The sequence below is a fragment of the Dermacentor andersoni genome, chromosome 7 (genome assembly GCF_023375885.2).
Source record: "Dermacentor andersoni chromosome 7, qqDerAnde1_hic_scaffold, whole genome shotgun sequence".
NCBI lineage: Eukaryota > Metazoa > Arthropoda > Arachnida > Ixodida > Ixodidae > Dermacentor > Dermacentor andersoni.
The window spans coordinates 173,939,050-173,959,782 of NC_092820.1; the positions used below are offsets into that span (position 1 = coordinate 173,939,050).

The following is a 20,733-nucleotide window of genomic DNA, read 5'->3' on the forward strand; positions in this document are numbered from 1 at the left end:
AGCTATGCAAAGGGGGAAGGCAGCTGGAGAGGATCAGGTAACAGCAGATTTGTTGAAGGATGGTGGGCAGATTGTTCTAGAAAAACTGGCCACCCTGTATAAGCAATGCCTCATGACTTCGAGCGTACCGGAATCTTGGAAAAACGCTAACATAATCCTTATCCATAAGAAAGGGGACGCCAAAGACATAAAAAATTATAGACCGATCAGCTTATTGTCCGTTGCCTACAAAGTATTTACTAAGGTAATTGCAAATAGAATCAGGAACACCTTAGACTTCCGTCAACCAAAGGACCAGGCAGGATTCCGTAAAGGCTACTCAACAATAGACCATATTCACACTATCAATCAGGTCATAGAGAAATGTGCGGAATATAACCAACCCTTATATATAGCTTTCATTGATTATGAGAAAGCGTTTGATTCAGTCGAAATCTAAGCAGTCATGGAGGCATTACGGCATCAGGGTGTAGACGAGCCGTATGTAAAAATACTGAAAGATATCTATAGCGGCTCCATAGCCACTGTAGTCCTCCATAAAGAAAGCAACAAAATCCCAATAAAGAAAGACGTCAGGTAGGGAGATACGATCTCTCCAATGCTATTCACAGCGTGTTTACAAGAGGTATTCAGAGGCCTGGATTGGGAAGAATTGGGGATAAGAGTTAATGGAGAATTCCTTAGTAACTTGCGATTCGCTGATGATATTGCCTTGCTTAGTAACTCAGGGGACCAACTGCAATGCATGCTCATTGACCTGGAGAGGCAAAACCAAAGGGTGGGTCTAAAAATTAATTTGCAGAAAACTAAAGTAATGTTTAACAGTCTCGGAAGAGAACAGCAATTTACGATAGGTAGCGAGGCACTGGAAGTGGTAAGGGAATACATCTACTTAGGCCAGGTAGTGACTGCGGATCCGGATCATGAGACTGAAATAATCAGAAGAATAAGAATAGGCTGGGGTGCGTTTGGCAGGCATTCTCAGATCATGAACAGCAGGTTGCCATTATCCCTCAAGAGAAAAGTGTATAACAGCTGTGTCTTACCAGTACTCACGTACGGGGCAAAAACCTGGAGGCTTACGAAAATGGTTCTACTCAAATTGAGGATGACGCAACGAGCTGTGGAAAGAAGAATGATGGGTGTAACGTTAAGGGATAAGAAAAGAGCGAATTGGGTGAGAGAATAAACGTGAGTTAATGACATCTTAGTATTTGATGACATTGTGGGAGCCAGCACACTCAAAGATTCACCATAATCTTGTTATAAAGGAATTTGCACCATAATATCAACACACACACACACATACATGCACAGACAGGTGGATAGGCAGTTTGATGGGTGGATAGGTGAATTGGCAAGCAAGCGGGTCTGCGAGCAGGCCACCCGCTTGCTCCAAATGGGCCATAAAGATTTCAAGTGTAGCAATGGCTGGCTTGAGTGGTTCAAGAAACGACACGGCGTGACCTCGAAGTCGATCTTTGGCAAAAGCGCAGCCGTGAACCGTGACACTGTAGACGTACGGCGCCAACATCGGCTCCAAGCTCTACTTTAAAAGTATAAGTAAGGTCACTGATGAACAGTGGGAAGCCTCATCCTGAAGCCAATGTTTTGGCTAAAGAACTTGATGCTCTACTAGCACCCTGATGAAGGCAAGTTCCTGCATATAGCCAAACATCAGCTCCAGGTTGAGGTTTCCCTCTTTCGGCCACTGTTTATCATTTCAAGGCTTCATCTTCTTGTGACCTCTTTATCTTGTTTGGACACACAGGCAAAAAATTCTAGTCAATTTTTCTCATGAATTCATTAGTGCAACTGCCGGGTCTCATACCTCCTGTCTCTTGCAGGGCTGTGAGGTGGACTTGTTCTTGGAGGAGCTGCTGCAGCCATCACTGAAACAGGGTACGCTGGATGCATTGCTCTGCTCCCTTCGGCAGATGGACATCAGTCTGAACCGGTGGTGGCCCACTCTACTCGCCGTGTGTCGAAGCCTCCAGAAACGGGGGTGGATGCACACGCTCTACGCTCTGCAGCTGTTCATGGAGGTGCGTCAAAGCTTCATTGTATAAATCTGCTCACTTGTGCCAATGCCATTTTGTTCGCTTGTGTGTGCATGTGTGTGTGCGTGCGTGCGTTTGCGTGTGTGCAATACCAAGCCTAGAGCTGTGGCTCACTTAACACACAGAACTGTGCTATGCACAGCCCAACTGATTTTCTTTACTGGAAACAGACTTATTGAAACTTGCTTGTGGTAGACGATGAAGTTCTATCACATCATCTAGATTACTTGAAAAGGTGGGCACGATTTCACTAGGAATCTCAGTGTGATGTCGTCTAAGTAAATAATTTTCACAGAGAAATAAGCCTTCAAAATCTGCGGTGAAATGCATTGATGTTGTATAGTTAACAATCATGATATGTGTTAACTGGAACATAACATCACTGCATTTTGCCACAGTGATTGACGTGATATTTTTTGAAATTGGTGCTTCATTACTGCTTAGATTGAAATCCACAATTGGGGCATTTTCTCTAAAGTGTATACTAACTACAAAGTTAATATGTCTCACTTTGTTAATTAACATCACAGTGAGATTCCAAGAGCAAGTAGTGTTAACAGAATTACACTATTTGGCACAGCAGACTTTTACTAAATCTGTTTCTGTTAAGGAAAGACCACCTGATATAATGCTAGTCCTTTGTGTATGGGTGGAATTTTTAGCTTAGTGATTTGGCTTACTTAGTATATGGAACTGTACTGTGGACATGCGTGATCATTCTTGTTTTACCATGCATTCATGTTTCATTTTGGTGTGATTGCCTTCGCAATAGTTGACACATGTGTGCACAAAACTGCTGTCATCATCAACGATGAAATACAAATGTAGCAATCCAGGATGCAGCTTGAATATAAGAAACTACTACAGTGAAACCTCGTTAAACCGTAGTTGGCCGGACCTCGGAAAAAGTATGTACTAAACGGTAGTACTGTTTAACCGAAATAGCATGAGACCGACCATTTACCCATCAAAAACAGAACTCAGAGAGAGTGCAATGAAAGGGGAAATAAACACCCAGTATTTATTCATTTCGCGCGACAAAATTGTTATTTTCGTTTGATGCCGCGGCAGCCTAGGAGCGACGACAGCGGCCTCAAACTTACTGAAACTGCGAGCCAGCCCCCCTCTTCTCGGCAAACACTCGCATGGCAGATTCCTTGTTGGCGTTACGTATTCTCCGTGCACGCGTGCGGTAGCGCTGCAGAAGTCGCGGGGCACCTTTTTCATTGCGGGGTGCTGTTCTCGTCGCGACGATTGCATTCATGAGGCTGACGTAACGCGCAGCTTCTGCCACTGTCGGGCCATAATCGTTCATGCTGTCGCTTTCTGTGTCGTCCTCATCACTGTCGCTAGCCGACACTTCGGCAACAACAGAGGCAACGATGGCGAAAAGTCTAACCTCGTAGCCGACATCCCTTCGCGGTCGCAGCAGTGCTGCCGAGCAACTTCTTCGCATTCGAAATGCCACACACCATAGTCAACAGCAGATCCCTGTCACGTGCCAGCGCCGACTTCTTCGTGTCACATTCGATAGCACGAACAATGTCTAATTTTTCTTCTATGCTGAGCATCCGGCGTCTTTTTTATCCGAGCTTCGGCACGGCGCGAGTACTCGCATGCACCATGCCACAATGCTCTCTGGCACAGCACCGAAATGATGTTGATGTTGATGTGGCTTCACTCACAAATGCACAGGGCGCTTGGAGGCCATTGTTCTGATCTCTGAGGCTTGTTGTTCTGCCAGGCCATCCAATGGAGATGACGCACTGCCGTGTTTGTGTGACAAAAAGTGGTAAACGATACGTTTTAACTGAAGTACGCAATAAGCTGGTACGGTCTATGCGGATACAAAGCATATTATGTTCAATTGCCGCTGCGTCGGGGATTTGACTTTACTACTTTTAAAACGAAACTACTGTTTAAGCGGGTACGGTTTAATAAGGTTTTACTGTATGTGATGTTACACCTTCGTCCGCACTTTGGATAAAGAAATGCGTTTTTTTCCCATGTGAACTTGTGCAGACGTGGCAAGTTTGACCACATACAGTAATCCCTCGTTATAATGAAATCGCATTACTTGAAATATTGCTTTATTAGAAATTCCTTCCAGTCCTGACCCAAATGCATGCATCTTATGCCGCATTACTCGAAGCGCATGAAGAACTTGACCCACTTGGAGCGAAGTGGCGAGTGGAGGCATCGCTGCTGCCGAGCGGCGGCGATCCTTTTGCGCAGACACTGTCAAATTAATACCATCTACGAATTAGTCTCATGCAGGCACAGAATAGGCCACAAGAGTACTAAACCCATGACCGATAACTCTGCCTAGTAACAGGCACCAAGTGAGTGCCGAGTGCTCCCAGCTGTTTACTGTGGAGCAAATGGAAGCTGTCAAATTCCATGGTTCAGCATGCCTAAACCGTTAATCTTGGTCGAAATCGCATCACTGGTCTCCCCCGTTATAGAATCTCGGCGAACATAAAGTTTCTCCGACGTTTTGCGATGCCAGAAAACCACGATCTCTCGGATGCCGAAAAGTGTCCAAAAGACCGCAGGCAGACTTGTGCTGTCGCATTCCATGGGATGCGCTCGATGAGTAAAGTTTTACCGCTCTAAAGAGCACTTCTGGCGCTGAAACATGCTGAAAAGCACAAAAGAAGTGTACCTCCGATTGTAAGTGCCATGTTCGTCGTGAGAAGCTACGTTAACAAATTGGGAAGACAACATTGGGGAAGCCAGTCTAGAAATTTGCTCGCCGCTTGCCATAATTGGCCCGCATCGCTATAAAACACTGCCCCTAGCTTCGTTGCCCTTTTCACGATGCAAATTGACTGATAATTTGCCAAAAACAAGAATATTCCAAGTGTCGCCAGCGGTGAGTCAGGCTGTCAACATGGCAGGTCAATGCAGGCTGGTGTTTCCCCGGTGATTTTCTAGAGCAGGTCATGCTCGATTCGTGCCATCCGACTTTAGACAAATGGTCTAAATGTCTCGTAGGGTCACTAAATTTTGTTCCTAGACATTTGTCAATGGTGCGGACACGATGGTGCGCCAACACCGACACTCAAACCATAGAATTCGCACAGTGTCGTCGACAATGTCGCGCTGAAAGACTTTCGTTCTGCAAACTTCGCAGCTGCACACCTCGGGAAAAAATTGCCCAGTGATCATGCAAATCTCCTACTGCAAAATCGTTCAGTTTTCATGATCACGATGTGTACCCATAATGACGTGTTTTGAGCACAACAAACACAACCTCAGACTTGAGCCACCGCATTTGCAGCGCTTTCTAGCGCAATACTCACATAGTCTTCCGTGACCTCCACACCACCCCTATAAAAGTGGCCGCTGCCTTCCCCCTCCTCATTCGCTTTCCAGTTTGCAAGCTGTTTGGAGGCCAGTCACTCCCTCTACTTTCATTCCCTAACCCTGTGCAGCGCGGTTGAGGTGTCCCCTGCTGAGAGACAGTTACTGTGCTGCACTTTACCCCAACCTTTCCTCTCCATCATCAAGAATCTCCTTCTCTTTCTCACTCCTCTAAGTCGCCTTCATGTCAATTCCTCGCTGCCAGTTTCGATGTCACTTCTCCTCCAAAGCTGCCCTCTCAAGCACAATTTTCCACCAGCGGTGCCCTTCCGCGGTTCCCGCTTCTTGGTCTCCACAACTCCGATTGCCTTTCTTCCGCTACAGGTGAAACTAATGCCAAGCCTGCCATTGGAGCCGTTACCATCACCAGCACAACGTGACGAGGAAAGCAAGATGCCCTGACGACATTTTGAAGCTTGTGCCTTCTGTGTTGCTCGCCACGTTCAGTCACTTTGGCACCAACGGCGCGTGCATTTAGATCCGTGCTGCAGGCCATGTGATTGTGTATTATTTGGAGTGCTTCGTTAGGCATGCCTCGCGTGTGCTTTTGCAGACTACAGAGATCAATAGCTCCGTCATTCTCCGGGTGAAAGTGTCCGACTTTGGAGCAGAAAGTTCTGCTGATAAAAGAAGTGGAAAAAGAGGCGGCTGGCAAAAAACTGACATTGCAAAGAAATTTGGCATACCGTTGTCTACTTTATTAACTGTATTAAAAAACAAGGAAGCTGTGCTGGATGGCTCTGAAAAGAGCCTCTCAGCGAAGAGAAAGAGGAATCGTGATTCGAAATACCCAAAGTGGAAGGTGCACTTCCGCAGCGGCTGAAGAACGCCAGCACTGCAAATCTCCCCTACATGGACCTGCATTTACTGCAAAAGTCGAACCTCTCACCCTCCAAATGGGCCGTAAAGATTTCAAGTGTAGCAATGGTTGGTTTGAGTGGTTCAAGAAATGACATGGCGTGACCTCGAAGTCAATCTTTGGCGAAAGCGCAGCTGTGAACCGTGACACTGTAGACGTGTGGCGCCAAATTGGCTCCATGCTCTATTTGAAAAGTATGAAGACAAACCAGCATAACTTTTTGTTGGGCTAGTTGGTGCATGTTACTGATGTACTAAAGTGCCAAAGATCCATGTCTCTTCTTGTGTCTGTGTCTCTTCTTATATCGTCTGTTTGGCGCTTTAGTACATCCATAGTATGAAGACAAAGACATCTACAACCTAGATGAGGCTGCATTTTTCTACAATATGCTACCCAATCACACATTCACTACTGCTGGCAGATCCTCATCGAGAGGAAAACAGCACAAGGAGCATGTCACGATGCTGTTTGGTGCCAATGCAACAGGCGAGGACAAGCTTCCCTTGTTGATACTGGGGAAGGTGGAGAAGCCGCGGTGCTTCCGAAATGCAACTAATTCCCAAGGAAAGCATCTACAGAAGTGGGCATGGATGACTGCTGCTATTTTTGAAGACTATGTGTGCCTTTTGGATAGACTGTTTGACGCAAAGAATCGGCAAGTGCTTTTCATGCTAATTGACATTTGCCCGAGCCACGGGGAGAATGACAACCTAAAGGCGATGGCTGTGGAATTTTTGCCTGCTAACAAAACCGTGGTACTGCAACTGATGGATCAGGGCATCATTGAGACCATCTGGAAGCTGTACCGCAAGGCTCTTTTGCAGCGCATGCTCACAGTGTATGATGCCAGCAAGAGGTACAGGGTGGTGCTTTATGAAAGGGAACACGCGAACGCGTGGCCTGTGCTCTGCGGAGGCTGCTTAGAGCGCCAACACCAGGCAGCAAGGGGAAGTGCATCCGCTTGTAGCGCCATCTATTGGCGGCCATAATAAGCAGACACGGCTGATAGGCAAGCGGCTGTGGACTGCCTCCCACGCCAGGTGGATGCGCAACAGGCGGGGCCTGCAACGCAGCGTCTGCTGCTAGCAAACCGCACTAGCTACGCTAGCACAATGGAAACGTGGAAGGACCAACATATGTCCGATAGTTAATAGGCACTCCCAGCGTATTTTAATGCGTAAGCATTCTTTGGCGAGTACCGCAGCAAGATCTGCCCGCTACGCGAAAAGTGTAACGCCTTGTATCTGCACAAAAATGCGTAATGTATGAAGTTACGACATTTAATCAATATGATAATTTAAATGTAGATGATTGGTAGCTTTATAAGCAATGGGGAACAATTGAAAAATTAATTGATCAGAGAGACTAACCATAGAGATACATAGGGCCCGCAGAAAATGCATGGGCAAGTCTATAGTAGGGGTGGGCCAACTTGAAATTTGGGTGTAGGCCAACATAAATTTGGGAGTGGGCCAATTTCAATTTCGGGATGCGCGAAGTTAAAATTTGGGGGTGGGCCAACTTGAAACTTGAAGAAATTCGGAGGTGAGCCAACTTATATTTGGGGGTAGGCTTATGCACACTTTGACAACTCCAGTAGAGTTTCTGCGTACCTTTTTACAGCACGAAGCCCTGGCTGTAAAAGCCCCCCCCCTATAGCATGAATAAACCTCACCAGATTTGGAGCGGTTTAGGAGAGAAGTACACTAAAGTGAAACTTCAGCTTAAGTAAATAAACATAACTATTTTATTTATTATTCAGGCTTAATTATTTCTATATAATGATGACATTTGTCAAATTACTTAATTAATTAATTTTAGTTGAAGTTATGGCAAAGGTGTCTATATCAGTAATTAATAATTAAGATTACTTAATTATGTCTAACTAATGCCAAGGTATCTTTAATTCTTGATTAGGCTCCGTTGATTTAGCCTCAGTAACTTTTGATTAGCCAAATAATTTAACATAAATTCATTTTAATCAGCCTCAGTATTCCTAATTACCCTCAATTAATCACCGTTACACTTAACTATTTTTATTGTAACTAATCTTATCAGTCTTTGTTAACATCCCTTACATTAATACACCTTTCAGTACTCAATATATATAGTCAAAATCATAATTCTCATTAGTCATACGTAGTTATGAGGCATTCTCTTATACACCTCCATAGGACTTCATGTTTACCTATGGATGCAGTGCATCGTGTCACGTGTTACAGACAGAAAAACAGACGGACGGACGGACAGGCAAAGTTCCGAAGCAGGAAGCCCTAGTATGCTTACGCATTAATATAGGCACGCCAGGAGTACCTAATAACTACCGGGTGTATGTTGGCACTTCCACGTTTCCAGTGCGCTTGCGTATCCAACGCGGTTTGCTAGCAGCTAGCAGCAGACGTTGCGCTGCAGGCACCGCTCTTTGCGCAACAGCCATGCAACCGGGGGCGGGAGGGGGGGGGGGGGGGGGGGTTCCAGCTAATTCTAGCAGGCGCTTGCCTATCGGCCATGCCTGGTTATTCTGTCCGCCAACAGATGTCGCCACGAGCGGACGTGCTTTTCCTTCATGCCACTTGTTGGCGCTCTAAGCAGCCTCCGCAGAGCATGGGCCATGCGCTCGCGTGTTCCCTTTCATAAAGGACCACCCTGTACAACATTGATTTGCTTGGTGTGATCCATTTGCTGAACTTCTCATCGAAAGAACTCGCACCTTTGAAGGTCACCAACTGCTTTGCGCACGCCGGCTTTTCCCGCGCCATTGTCAGCGACCCTGACGATAACCAGCCTGATGATGACCGGATTTGCAGCGATCTGTATGAGGCTGTTCATAAAATTGCTGACCAAGAGGTAGAAGGTGACTTCAAGACATTTGCGTTGGCTGATGCTGCTGCTCCCGTGGCCACTAATTGATACTATTAGTGGCCCCAACAAGGACGAAGAGCCAGAGGACAAAGAGCCACGTGAAGCGCCAACTATGGTGCAGATGTGGGAGTACCTATGCCTGCTGTGAAATAAGGTTGAATGCATGGACGGTGACCACAGCCTTGTGTAATGTTTAGTCAAATTAGAGCAGGGGTTTCTCATGCCCAGTAAGAACTTTAAACAGCCAAAGCTGACTGCCTTTTTTGCACCTGAATAAAGTTTTGCTTCACTGAATACATTCTATTGTGGCTTCCTCGCAGTTGCGGCGCAATTAAACCTTGACTGCTTTAACTTTTCTCGACTGGTTGCTTATATCGAATTACCACTTATAAAAATTTTTTTAGCCATCCTGCTGACTTCATTATAACGAGGGATTACTGTACGTGGTTGTGCTACCATGTGGATGTAACTTTGGCATCTGAACAAGCAATTCATTTTTCTCTTTAAAAACTCGTTTGGAAAGGTACCATCGTGTCAATGCACTTTTGATGGGGTCTCAAGAGGATTTGATGCAGAATATTGTTTTAATGCAATGTACTTGACCATTCTTTGTCACGTTTTTGCTGACATCCACTCACAACCTTCGTCACACTCACTTTCACACCTGCGATGTGATGTGAGTGAGCATACTTACGTGTTCACCCACTTGTGCTTGCTTGTCTTCCTGCAGGACTACCTTCGTGCAGCTGTGACAAGCATCCAATTTTTCGAGAGCCCTCCTGCCAGCGGCTACTCGGAGCTTCACCAGCGCCTTGCACATTTGGCTGAAGCGCGAAAGCACCTCGAGACATACCTGTCCAAGTACACAACGTGGGAAGGGCATCGTTCAAATTGCACAAGCACTCAAGTCCTTGCTATGGCACCCAAGGAGGTGAACAGGTACGGTGCAGCACCTACTGCTCTCTCTTTTGCTACTGTCAACAATATTTTGTTTTTTAAACTGCAACACGAAATCAATTTAATAGGGATGTGCAAATACTCAAATGTCTGATTTTAAAGCGAATAGTGAATGTTTGAATAATTCAATTCACAAATCGACTAACTAATATTCGATTTCTCGAATATGCGATTTTTCAAATATCAGCACCTGTGGTGAATGACCCGGCCATGGCCGCCGCGTTGACAAGCGGTGTTCTGACGGCACGCAATCTTCATTGGTACAGTGGAACCTCGTTAAACCGTACTGTAGTTGGCCGGAGCTCGAAAAAAGTATGTACTAAACGGTAGTACTGTTTAACCGAAATAGCACGAGATTGCACCCACTTACCTGAAAAAACAAAACACAGAACTCTGAGAGAGTGCAATGATAGGGGAAATAAACATCCAGTATTTATTCATTTCGCGCGACAAAATTTTTATTTTCGTTTGATGCCGCCCCGGCCTAGCAGCGACGGCAGCGGCCTCAAACTTACTGACGCTGCATGCCAGCTTTTCAGCCTGCCCCCTCTTCTCGGCAAACACTCGCATGGCAGATTCCTCGTTGGCATTACGTATTCTCCGTGCATGCGTGCGGTAGCGCTGCAGAAGTCGCTGGGCACCTTTTTCTTTGCGGGGTGCTATTCTCGTCGCGACGATTGCATGATGAGGCTGACGTAACGCGCAGCTTCTTCCACTGTCGCGCCTGAATGGCTCGTGCTGTCGCCTTCCGCGTCGTCTTCATCACTGTTGCTAGTCATCACTTCGGCAACAACAGAGGCAACAATGACGAAAAGTTGAACCTCCGTGCACCTCGTAGCCGACATCTCTTCGCAGTCGCAACAGCGCTGCCGAGCAACTTCTTCGCGTTCCAAATGCTACACACCATAATCAACAGCAGATCCCTGTCAAGTGCCAGCACGGACTTCTTTGTGTCACGTTCGATAGTGCGAACGATGTCTCATTTTTCTTCTATGCTGAGCACCCGGCGTATTTTTTATCCTAGCTTCGGCAGGACGCGAGTCCTTGTTTGCACGACACCACAACATTCTCTGGCATGGATGGATGGATAGATGGATGGCGGCTACACCCTTTGTAACGGGCGGCGGCTGGCGCCACCTAGCCTTTTGCTCCCCCTCCTATTTTTTCCCCTTTCTTTATATTCCCTTCTCCTTAAACTAGTTTTCACTCCCCTCCTCCCCCCAAAATAACTATGTAAAGAAGTATAGAAAACATTATCTCCCTGATTTATGGTATTATCTCTCCCTTGACTTCCTCCACCAATCCTCTAGCCTCCCCTTCATTACTGCCACTCTTTTCTCGTCTATTTGCCCTCTTTCCCCGGGAATACCTAATGCCCCTTCCATATCTGCCACTGTTCCCTCTGCCAGAGTCGGGCGAAGGTCTGTGCATCTCAGCACTATATGCTCTGTGGTCTCCATTTCAGCTCCGCAAGCTGTGCACAAAAGGTCCACGTCTTCAAATTTAGCCCTGTATGTTTTCGTTCTCAAAACCCCGTCCTAGCTTCGAGTAATAGTGAGCTGCCCCGCGAGCTATCGAATAAGAGCTCTCTCTTAATCTCCTGTTTTTGTGACCTATACATACATAGCGCTGGCTTTCCAAGCATTCTTTCTTCCCACATTTTTCTTTCCGTCTGCTTCACCTCCTTTCCCACAATAGAACCTCGTTGGACCCCCTTCCTCGGCTGTAGGTATCTATTCCTCAGCTTCCTTGTTCTGAGTGTCCACTTTGTGTTCAAACTTTTCATGTATAGATATTTGTACACTTTTCCTGCCCACCTGTTTTCCTCCAGTGCTGGGAGTCTCTGTTCATATTTTAGCTTACTTATTGCCTCTCTACCTTCGAATGACGTCCATCCCATGTCCCCCTGCACTACCTCATTAGGGGTGTTCCTGTGCACTCCTAAGGCCAACCTGCCTACACTTCTCTGTCTTGTTTCCATGCATGCCTGAACTTCCGGTTTCATGCACAGTACTGAATTTCTGAATGTGAGGCGAGGTACCATAACCCCTTTCCATACGCCCCTAATCACCTCGTACCTATTATAGTTCCATAGTGCCTTGTGTTTCATTACAGCTGAGTTCCTTTTCACTCTTTCAATCACAATTTTTTCATGTTCTTCCAAGTATTTTTTGCCCTCATTTAGCCATATGCCCAAATACTTGTATTTTTCAACATGATCAATCTTAGTGCTTTGTATTTCCAATGGTTCCCCCCTTTCTTCATTGTATACTATTATCCCAGATTTCTCTCTACTGAATTGCAGTCCCAATTTTTCTCCCTCCTCTCCACATATGCTCATTAGTTCCTGTATTTCTACTCGGGTGTCAGCAAGCAGTACAATATCATCTGCATACATCAGTCCGGCTAGTACATGCGCTACCTTCTGCCCTTCCAGCATATAGCTTATATCGGTTCCTATTGTGCTCTGTTCTAGTCTCTTTTCCATTTGGCTCATGTAAATCATAAAAAGCGGGGGCGACAATGGACAGCCCTGCCTGAGACCTTTTCTTATTTTAGCTGGCTTTGTAGTTTCCCCCTCCCATGTTATCTCTACCTCATTATCTGTATTAACTTGTTGTAGGAACCCAATCACCTTTCTATCTAGACCATATTCTCTGAACTGGCTCCGTAACTTTTCTCGGTTTACATTATCATAGGCTCCTCTAATGTCTAAAAAAGTTATCCGAAGCGGTTTCTGCCTGGTTTTCACTGTCTCTATGCACTGGGTTATAACAAATAAATTATCATCTAACCTTCTGTTCCTTCTAAATCCATTCTGCAGTTCTCCCAAGATCTCTTCACGTTCTGCCCATTCCTCCATTCTCATTTTCACCATCTGCATTGCTACTCTGTATATGACTGATGTGACTGTTATTGGCCTGTAGGATCTAATGTTGTCCTTGCTTCCCTTACCTTTGTAAACTAATATCATTCTGCTTGATTTCCAGTCCTGTAGAACATCTCCCCCTACTACTATTTGTTCAATAAGTTGTTGTAATTTTAATTTACTTTTCTGGTCTAATATGCTTATCAATTTCATAGGTATGTCATCAGGTCCTGTCGCTGTTCCCACGGGGACCTTGTGTTCAATTCTGTCCCATTCCTTACTTGTCATCCCTCTGTTCTCCTCCTCTAATTCTGTCCTGCTGTTGTCATTGTTCTCCATTTCGCTACCCACTGGCTCTGCAAATGCTGCCTCTATTGTTAACCTAATATATTCCTGAGCTTCCTCTCCCTCTACCCTTGTTCCTTCTGGTGTGGTCAGTGAGTGCTGAACCACCTCTGTCTTCTTACTCTGTTGCCTTATGTGTTCCCAAAATTTCTTAGAGGCATTTCTGTCTTTTTTTCGTATCTCTAACAACCACTGTACCCTAACTTTTGCTATCTTGGCTTGAATTAATGCCGATGCTTCTCTTTTCATTGCAAGGTAATCCTCCCATTTTGTCTCCACCTCTTCTGGTGTGGCTCCCCTTTTCTTTGCTGCTCTGTGTTTTCTGCACGCATCCTTGCGTTGCTCTACGGCCTCTTTAACTTCTCGGTTCCACCAGCTTTTCGGTTTATGTTTCCCCTGCTTACTTCCTAGTTTCCTAATCTGTCCCTTCTCTAGCTCTCGTTTAAATATTATGGCCTCCTTAACTTCTCGGTCCCACCAGCTTTTCGGTTTATGTTTTCCCTGCTTACTTCCTAGTTTCCTAATCTGTCCCTTCTCTAGCTCTCGCTTAAATATACCTATTAACTCGTCGTATGTCCATGCCCTTTGCGGTTGCTTGGATACCATGCTTTCAATGTTTTTTGCCACTTCTTGTAGCTGCCTGTCATTCAATTTGCTCATACCTTTCCTTTCTTTAGTTTCTACCAGTGGTACTGTCCTTCCAAAACATGGCGCCGAAATGATGTTTATGTTGATGTGGCTTCACGCGCAAATGCACAGAGCACTTGGAGGCCGTTGTTCCGATCTCTTAGGCCCTGAGGCGGTCTCTGAGGCGTGTTAACTGACACATACGCAATAAGCTGGTACTGTTTATGCGGATACAAAACACATTATGTTCAATGGCCGCTGAGTCGGGAATTGGACTTTACTACTTTTAAAACGAAACTACTGTTTAAGCAGGTACGGTTTAACGAGATTTTACTGTACAAGGTTCCACCTGGTCGACAGAACCAATTGAAATTATTAATGCTACACGAATAGAGGGCAGGACAAAAGCAGCACGGGTGGAAAGTACAGAAGCTTGTGTGAAGATTGGGCCAATTAGCCACTGGAAGGCACACTGATTGCATGGAATGTGCGAGTTCAGTATTCACACACGCAGATTCGTGCAGTTCAGAGCTTTGTAACCACATGCAAACACACAGACAAACTTGGCTCGTGTTGTCCGCCTTGTCCGTCGTGTACATGTTGTTCTTTTAGCCCGCGTCTTCGTAGCACTCTTTTCATCAAGTTGGCACGTGTGCTTGTGGTAGTTGCTGGCTGGTTGACCACAGGCCGTCAGTCTAACTCATACGCGTGATTTTGTGACCATTCACTGATGAGCCACCCGTAGGAACATTTAAGCGACAAGCTTTCCGCGGCAGTTTGTGGCCCATTATCACATTGGCCGGCAGGGAATTTTCGCCACGGCTGCACCATTGGCCACACTGTCTAGCCTGTTAAGCTTAATTGGAGATTCATTGTTGCGTGTCGGTGACTCAAGTTAAGATTACCAATCAATCAAGATCTATTCACAGCAGTCGCATGACCCTTGGAAAGCCGACAAACCACCTCGCCAACAAAAGCAAATGCAGAGGATGACCGTCACATGTTCACGGCCACTATCTTTGCAAAATACTGTGTGGTAGCCCCTCGTTTTGAGCGACCTGACAAAAGACTAGTTTCGAATTTACGTGGCGGGCTCTGAAATTACTTGTGATTTTGTGCTGATTGCAGGCGCATTGACACAGATGCAGATGGATGCGGTTGAAAAAAAAAAAGAAGAGAGAGAGAGGGTGGAAGTCATGCGAACTTGCCGTGGGCCTCCACATTTAAGAACTTTTTATCGTGGGTGGCTACCGCGGTTGACATGTGTGGCGCCGATGACAACGCGGAGTGGATCCGAGTAACGTGATGCACACACCCCGTTCTTGTCTGTCATGCAGATTGACCTTTTAACAAGCTCAAGATTATCCACAGAAACCACCAGCCATAAGAATGGAAAAACCTCCTGTTTTCTGGAAGAAAACTGGAAAGCAATACTTCCTAAGCAATAGAAGATTGTCAATAAGCACATAATGGCTCATTATTAAACTGAAAAGCCTCATTGGTATTTAGGACAACTTCACTATTTCTGTAGCTTAAGAGGGAAAGAAAGCACTTAAAGGAACACTAAAGGTAAATACTAAGTCAACATGGACTGTTTAAATACCATTCTGGAAACCTCGCAACGCTTGTTTCGTGCCAAGAAAATACTAAGTTTACGAGAAAATTGTATCTGAAAGGTCTGAATACCTCTTTTGAAATTCAAATCTCCGGGGGAGTGGTGATGTTGCATACACTATCAGCGCCCTTTGCTGCCGTTGGTGAGCAAAACGGTGCCCGACAGGTGGCAGCTCTGAGCCAAGACAGAGCGGCGAATTCACCACTGCAGCTTCTTTTTGGTCAAATGGCATAGACCATTTAGGCATCCTGCGACATCACATGGAAGTTGAATTCTCTGCTACTTGCAGTTTGTGAAAGTTTTGCGAGTCAGCAAAACCCCAGCGCATCGCTATGCGATCATGAAAGTACTGAAATACAAAAGCGTGGGCGGCGCAGAGTCGAGCGAAAACTAAACCTTTCGACCGCCCACGTCGTTGTCAAAGGTAATTTCAATGAGCTCTTTTTTCTAAACATGAAACTGAACTAGACAAGTAGCATTTTCTTTTATCTTATAATAAAATATGAGGATGTTTATTGCAACGAGTAGTTGAGTACTATTAACAGAATTTAACTGAGGAGTGCTTTCGTCATCGAGCAAATGCTTGAATGTCTCGGGGGAGTCTCTAATCATGTCCTGCATTTATCTCGATTTCTCAATTATTAAGGCTGTGTTTGCGATAATGTTGACACCTTAGAGGTCCTTGAGGACTGTTTTGTCACATTAGTTTGACTTAGTATTTGCCTTTAGTGTGCCTTTAATTAATTCTATTTGACAGACAGTCCATCAATAAAAAATATTTTGCAGACCTTTGTATATGAATTGAGTTGCTATCAGTCCTGGCATACTAATTTGAGTACAGCATACTATGCATATCGACTCATAGGTACACCTGGCGACAAAATATTGCAGGGCACGAGATCTGAGAAAAAGCTGAATATCTCCACAACCTCACAACGCAGTCTGGTTTCAGGCCTCGACTAGAGTATTCTAACAACATCGTCATATACAGTTTTGCTGTCTCTAGCTACAGGCTGCTCGGGAATTGAACGTTTTTCGAGATCCCATGATCGATAGGCAGGGGGTGCCCAAGTTACTGATAGCTAACAAGATTTTTCTTAAGTGATCTGATTAACCTCCTGAGCATGTGCAGCACTGTGCTTATTGCACAAAATTTGGAGGTGTAAAAGTTTTTATTGAAATTTCTGATATTCAATATTTGGCTTTCTTTTCTTGATTCGATTCAATATTCGATTTGAAATCTACTATTCAGTATTCCCACACACCTTCAATTTAGACTTAGGAAATAATATTTTATGGCACTAGATTAATTTGCTGGCAAAAGCTTGTTTATTACTAGAGCAAATGAAGTCAAAAGTTTGCTACATTGAATTTTGTGTCAGTGTCACAGTTCCTGTACGTCAGTGTCGTAGGGTTTCAAGTGGTCTTGGTAATAAAGGATGCAGTACACACAGTCGTGCGAACGCAAAATGTCATTTATTTCACTTTCTGTGCAATAAGCCAGCTAGGCGAAATACATATTACAAGGAATAGTTCCTCGGTGGAAGACGACGAGGAATCTACGAGGGTTGATCCATAAATAAGGTTCCCAAAGAGCTCCAGCCACACAGGAAGGTGTGAGGCGAAATAAAGCAACACTGCTGCGCGCGGCTGTTACCCAACTCTCTATTCCCCCCAGCTGCGCTTCACTGCACTGCTCATTCTTGGCTCAGCAGCTGTCCAATATGGAGGTTCCCATTGCTGATCCCGCCAAGTGCGAGATTCATTCCGTAATTCACTTTTAGCATGCCAAAGGGAATCCACCCGTGGATATTCGTCAGTAGACAGAGGTGTATGGCGACAAGTGTATGTCTGTTCAACACGTCTAAAAGTTGTGCAGGGAGTTTAGTGCCGCTTGGAAAGAAGTCCACGATGAAGAATGGAGTGGAAGACCGTCAGTTTCGGAGGCGGTTATCGAGATGGTCCAATGCAAAGTGTTTCAAAACAGGAGGATCACCGTCTGTGAACTTGTCTTTGACTGAAAAATTGGGGTACGTATCACAAGTGGTGTGCACGATGGGTACCGCAGCTATTGACATCAGACGACAAGGAGAAACGCCTTGACTGCGCTCACCAGTTTCTTCAGAAGTGCCAACAAGATAAGGAAGGATTGTTGGACTCCATTGTTATGGGAGACAAAATGTGGGTGTTTCATTTCACTCCTAAAACAAAACAAGATCCAAACAGTGGCGTCACCCAGTGTCACCAGTCACAAAGAAGTTCAAAAGAACCCTTTCTGCTGGCAAAGTCATGGCCAGTGTTTTGTGGGATCGCAGGGGGATATGCTGCTGATCGATTTCATGGAACGTGGGACAACAATCAACTCAGACAGTTATTGTGCAATGCTAAGAAGACTCAGGCAAGCTATCCAGAACCGCTGGTGAGGACGACTGGCAGCTGGTGTAATGCTGCTTCACGACAACGCCAGACCTCACGTCTCCCGTCAAATCCTGGAACTTTTGACAAACATTGGGTGCACTGTCATGCCCCACCTACCGTACAGTCCAGACCTCGCGCCTAGTGATTATCACTTGTTCCCCAAGTTAAAGGAACATTTGAGTGGCAAACGCTTCCTCAACGGGTTGACGGCGGAGTTCTACGACATTGGGATACAGAAATTGGAGCACCGTCTACAAAAATGCATAGAAAAAAAATGGCGATTATGTAGAGAAATAGAGCAAAGTTTCAACTTTCCAATGATGTAAATTTCTATGAGAATAAACAATGTTTTCTATTTCTAAAATTGATGGGAACTTTATTTCTGGATCAACCCTCGCATGAAGTTCAACTCACTGTACAACAATACCGAGTGAATAATGTTCACTCATGTATGACAACAACACCCAAGTCATCCATAAGTGAGGTCCCATGAACAGAAGTGCATCTGAGCAATTGTGTTCATTCATGCCTGTGTCGTGCTCTGAAGCCGCACACGTTAGGTACTGATGGTACCCGCAAAGAGCACCAGCAAACGTGCAGTCAGTTAACGCATGCCACCATCCTGAAGCCGAAGATGAAGAAGTTCCTCTTGCATTTGAGTTATACCATTATCAGATAGCACTCACATTGAAGTGCTCGCACCATCTTTTATCATAGTTGTGTACCAATTTCCACCATCACGTGTGTTACATGGGGAAGCCAAGTGTCAATGGGCATGAGTGTTGTGCAGGCAAAACAAACTTGGGGGACGACATGAGAATGTAGAGCATCTCCACAGTGTGATGTCGGAGGTCTTAAATTATGTTATCATATTTTTAGCCATCTTGGCTCATTAAAGCTCCTCACTACTTGCTAAGTTGAATGTTCGGTTTGCTTGTAACGCTGTGTAGTCCTGTTTTGCTGATAAGCAATTGGTCAGACACAATTAGAGGCTGTGAATATCCATGGCATCATGGTGTGCTGGTGCAACAACTTCACGGTGGCATCACTACCCTTTTTTTTTTGCTTTTTTTCTGGCTCACCAGGCTTAATCTCGCACTAACACTGGCCATTTTCCTATTGCAGGCTCATAATTTACTTATACAGCTTAATGTTCCTCATCAGTGTCCTTCTAAAGGGGTTCTTTGACACCTCTTGCTGACTTAGCTGTTTCCTGGCTCACATGCTTATATTTCAGCACAGAACTCCATGTTGTAGAGATTAACCCGGAGTGCCCACTGCAATTTTCCTCATGGCTCAAGCGTTGCTTTGAGTCATTAAACCACAAAATGTTATTTGATTTTGATGTGTATAAGAAAGTGTAACTGAAACTGAGTAGCACTTGAGTACAGCAGCACCAAAATCGAGCATGCTTGAAAATTACATGTAGCAGTGTCAGGTGTGACCCGAAACAGACAGGCATTGACTCAAGGCAATTGAAAGTGCTCTTGTGGCAAAGGGTATTATTTCAACGTTTTGAAGAGGTTGTTTCAACGTGTTATCTGCAGCATTCAGATTTCAAAGCCTTTTGGTTGTAATAAGTTGGAGAAGCACACTGGTACTTACAGTTCTCCATGCCTTGCGTGCAGGAACATTAGCATGGTGAACATGCAGATTGATATCACGCGGTTCCTCAGTACACGTGAGACTGAACAGGAGAAGCTACTGCAGCCTCGCCAGAAGGACAATGCCGACTGTGTTGCACCAACTCTCTTTGGCAACACATCGATGAAGAATGACCTAGCCTGCCTGGTAAGCACATATGTAGGAAGCTATACCCAGTCCTGCACAGTTAACACTACATTTGCATCAATAGCTGCAGCCTTAGTGGCTCTAACATTTGTCCTCTGGCATCAAACTAATTGTATCTACTTGCCTTTTAAATGGGGAAAGCTTAATGGGAATGCCCAGAATAAAGTGACTGTCTGATGACAGATGCAGATACTGCACAGTGATCTGCTCAGCGAGCCTTTCTGCTCACTAACTTTGCTAGCTCATCCTTCGGATTGTTTTCTACTCCGTGAAGAAGAAGACGCGCCTTGCGGCACAGCCGCATCGCCAACGCGCGGCTCGGCTTGGCTCGCGCTGTTGATTGCTGGCGTCTTTTTGGACCGTGCTTCAGGCTGTCTCACCGTTCCCGGTCGCTGCGCCTTTGCATAAGGAGCCGCCAATAAACCTCTTCTCAACTGTGACATTTTTTTGCTTGATGCTGCAAAAAGTTTCTTGCAAACTAAGATTATCAACTGTTGAAATATCTTTTTTTCAAGGTGCTTGTCAATGGCAGAAATGTGGAGGAAGGCTTTGGTCTGGCATTTCGCATCATCCAGGTGACACTTTTTTTTCTTCTACTTTCTCTTGGAAAACCGTGCATTGCACATCGTAATGTGTTGTGAATTACCTATTGTATTAGTATCTCAGGCTGCTTGAGGGAAATGTGCCATGGTCACTTGTCCTAGTGACTCAATGGCTATGACTATCTACTACTGCTTTGCGTTCCAGTGGCAGTGGAACGCAAAGGTGTTTAATTAGATTTAGGTCAGAACCCTTTCATGTTATCTTAGAGAAAGTCTGCTTTACTCCCTTTTAGTGAATTTTCCACTCTTTTTACTCTCTTTTAGGCTGCAGTACTCCTAAAAAGGAGACTATACTCCCTTTTAGTAAGGTTGTGACTATTTCACTCTTCATTAGACCACAGAAGAGGGCAGCGTAATTGCAT

At 45.1% G+C, this 20,733-nt stretch overlaps 1 protein-coding gene across 1 annotated transcript in view; it reads left to right on the plus strand.

The window, feature by feature from the left end:
• Positions 1 to 20,733, plus strand: part of Sptz (zinc finger FYVE-type containing 26 spastizin) — a 183,896-nt gene that overhangs the window by 152,876 nt on the left and 10,287 nt on the right. Inside the window, exons 41-44 of the mRNA XM_050180184.2 lie at positions 1,848 to 2,045; positions 9,878 to 10,086; positions 19,607 to 19,769; positions 20,285 to 20,344. Of these exons, the coding sequence (XP_050036141.1) occupies positions 1,848 to 2,045; positions 9,878 to 10,086; positions 19,607 to 19,769; positions 20,285 to 20,344 (630 nt within the window). The remainder of the gene's footprint in view (positions 1 to 1,847; positions 2,046 to 9,877; positions 10,087 to 19,606; positions 19,770 to 20,284; positions 20,345 to 20,733) is intronic.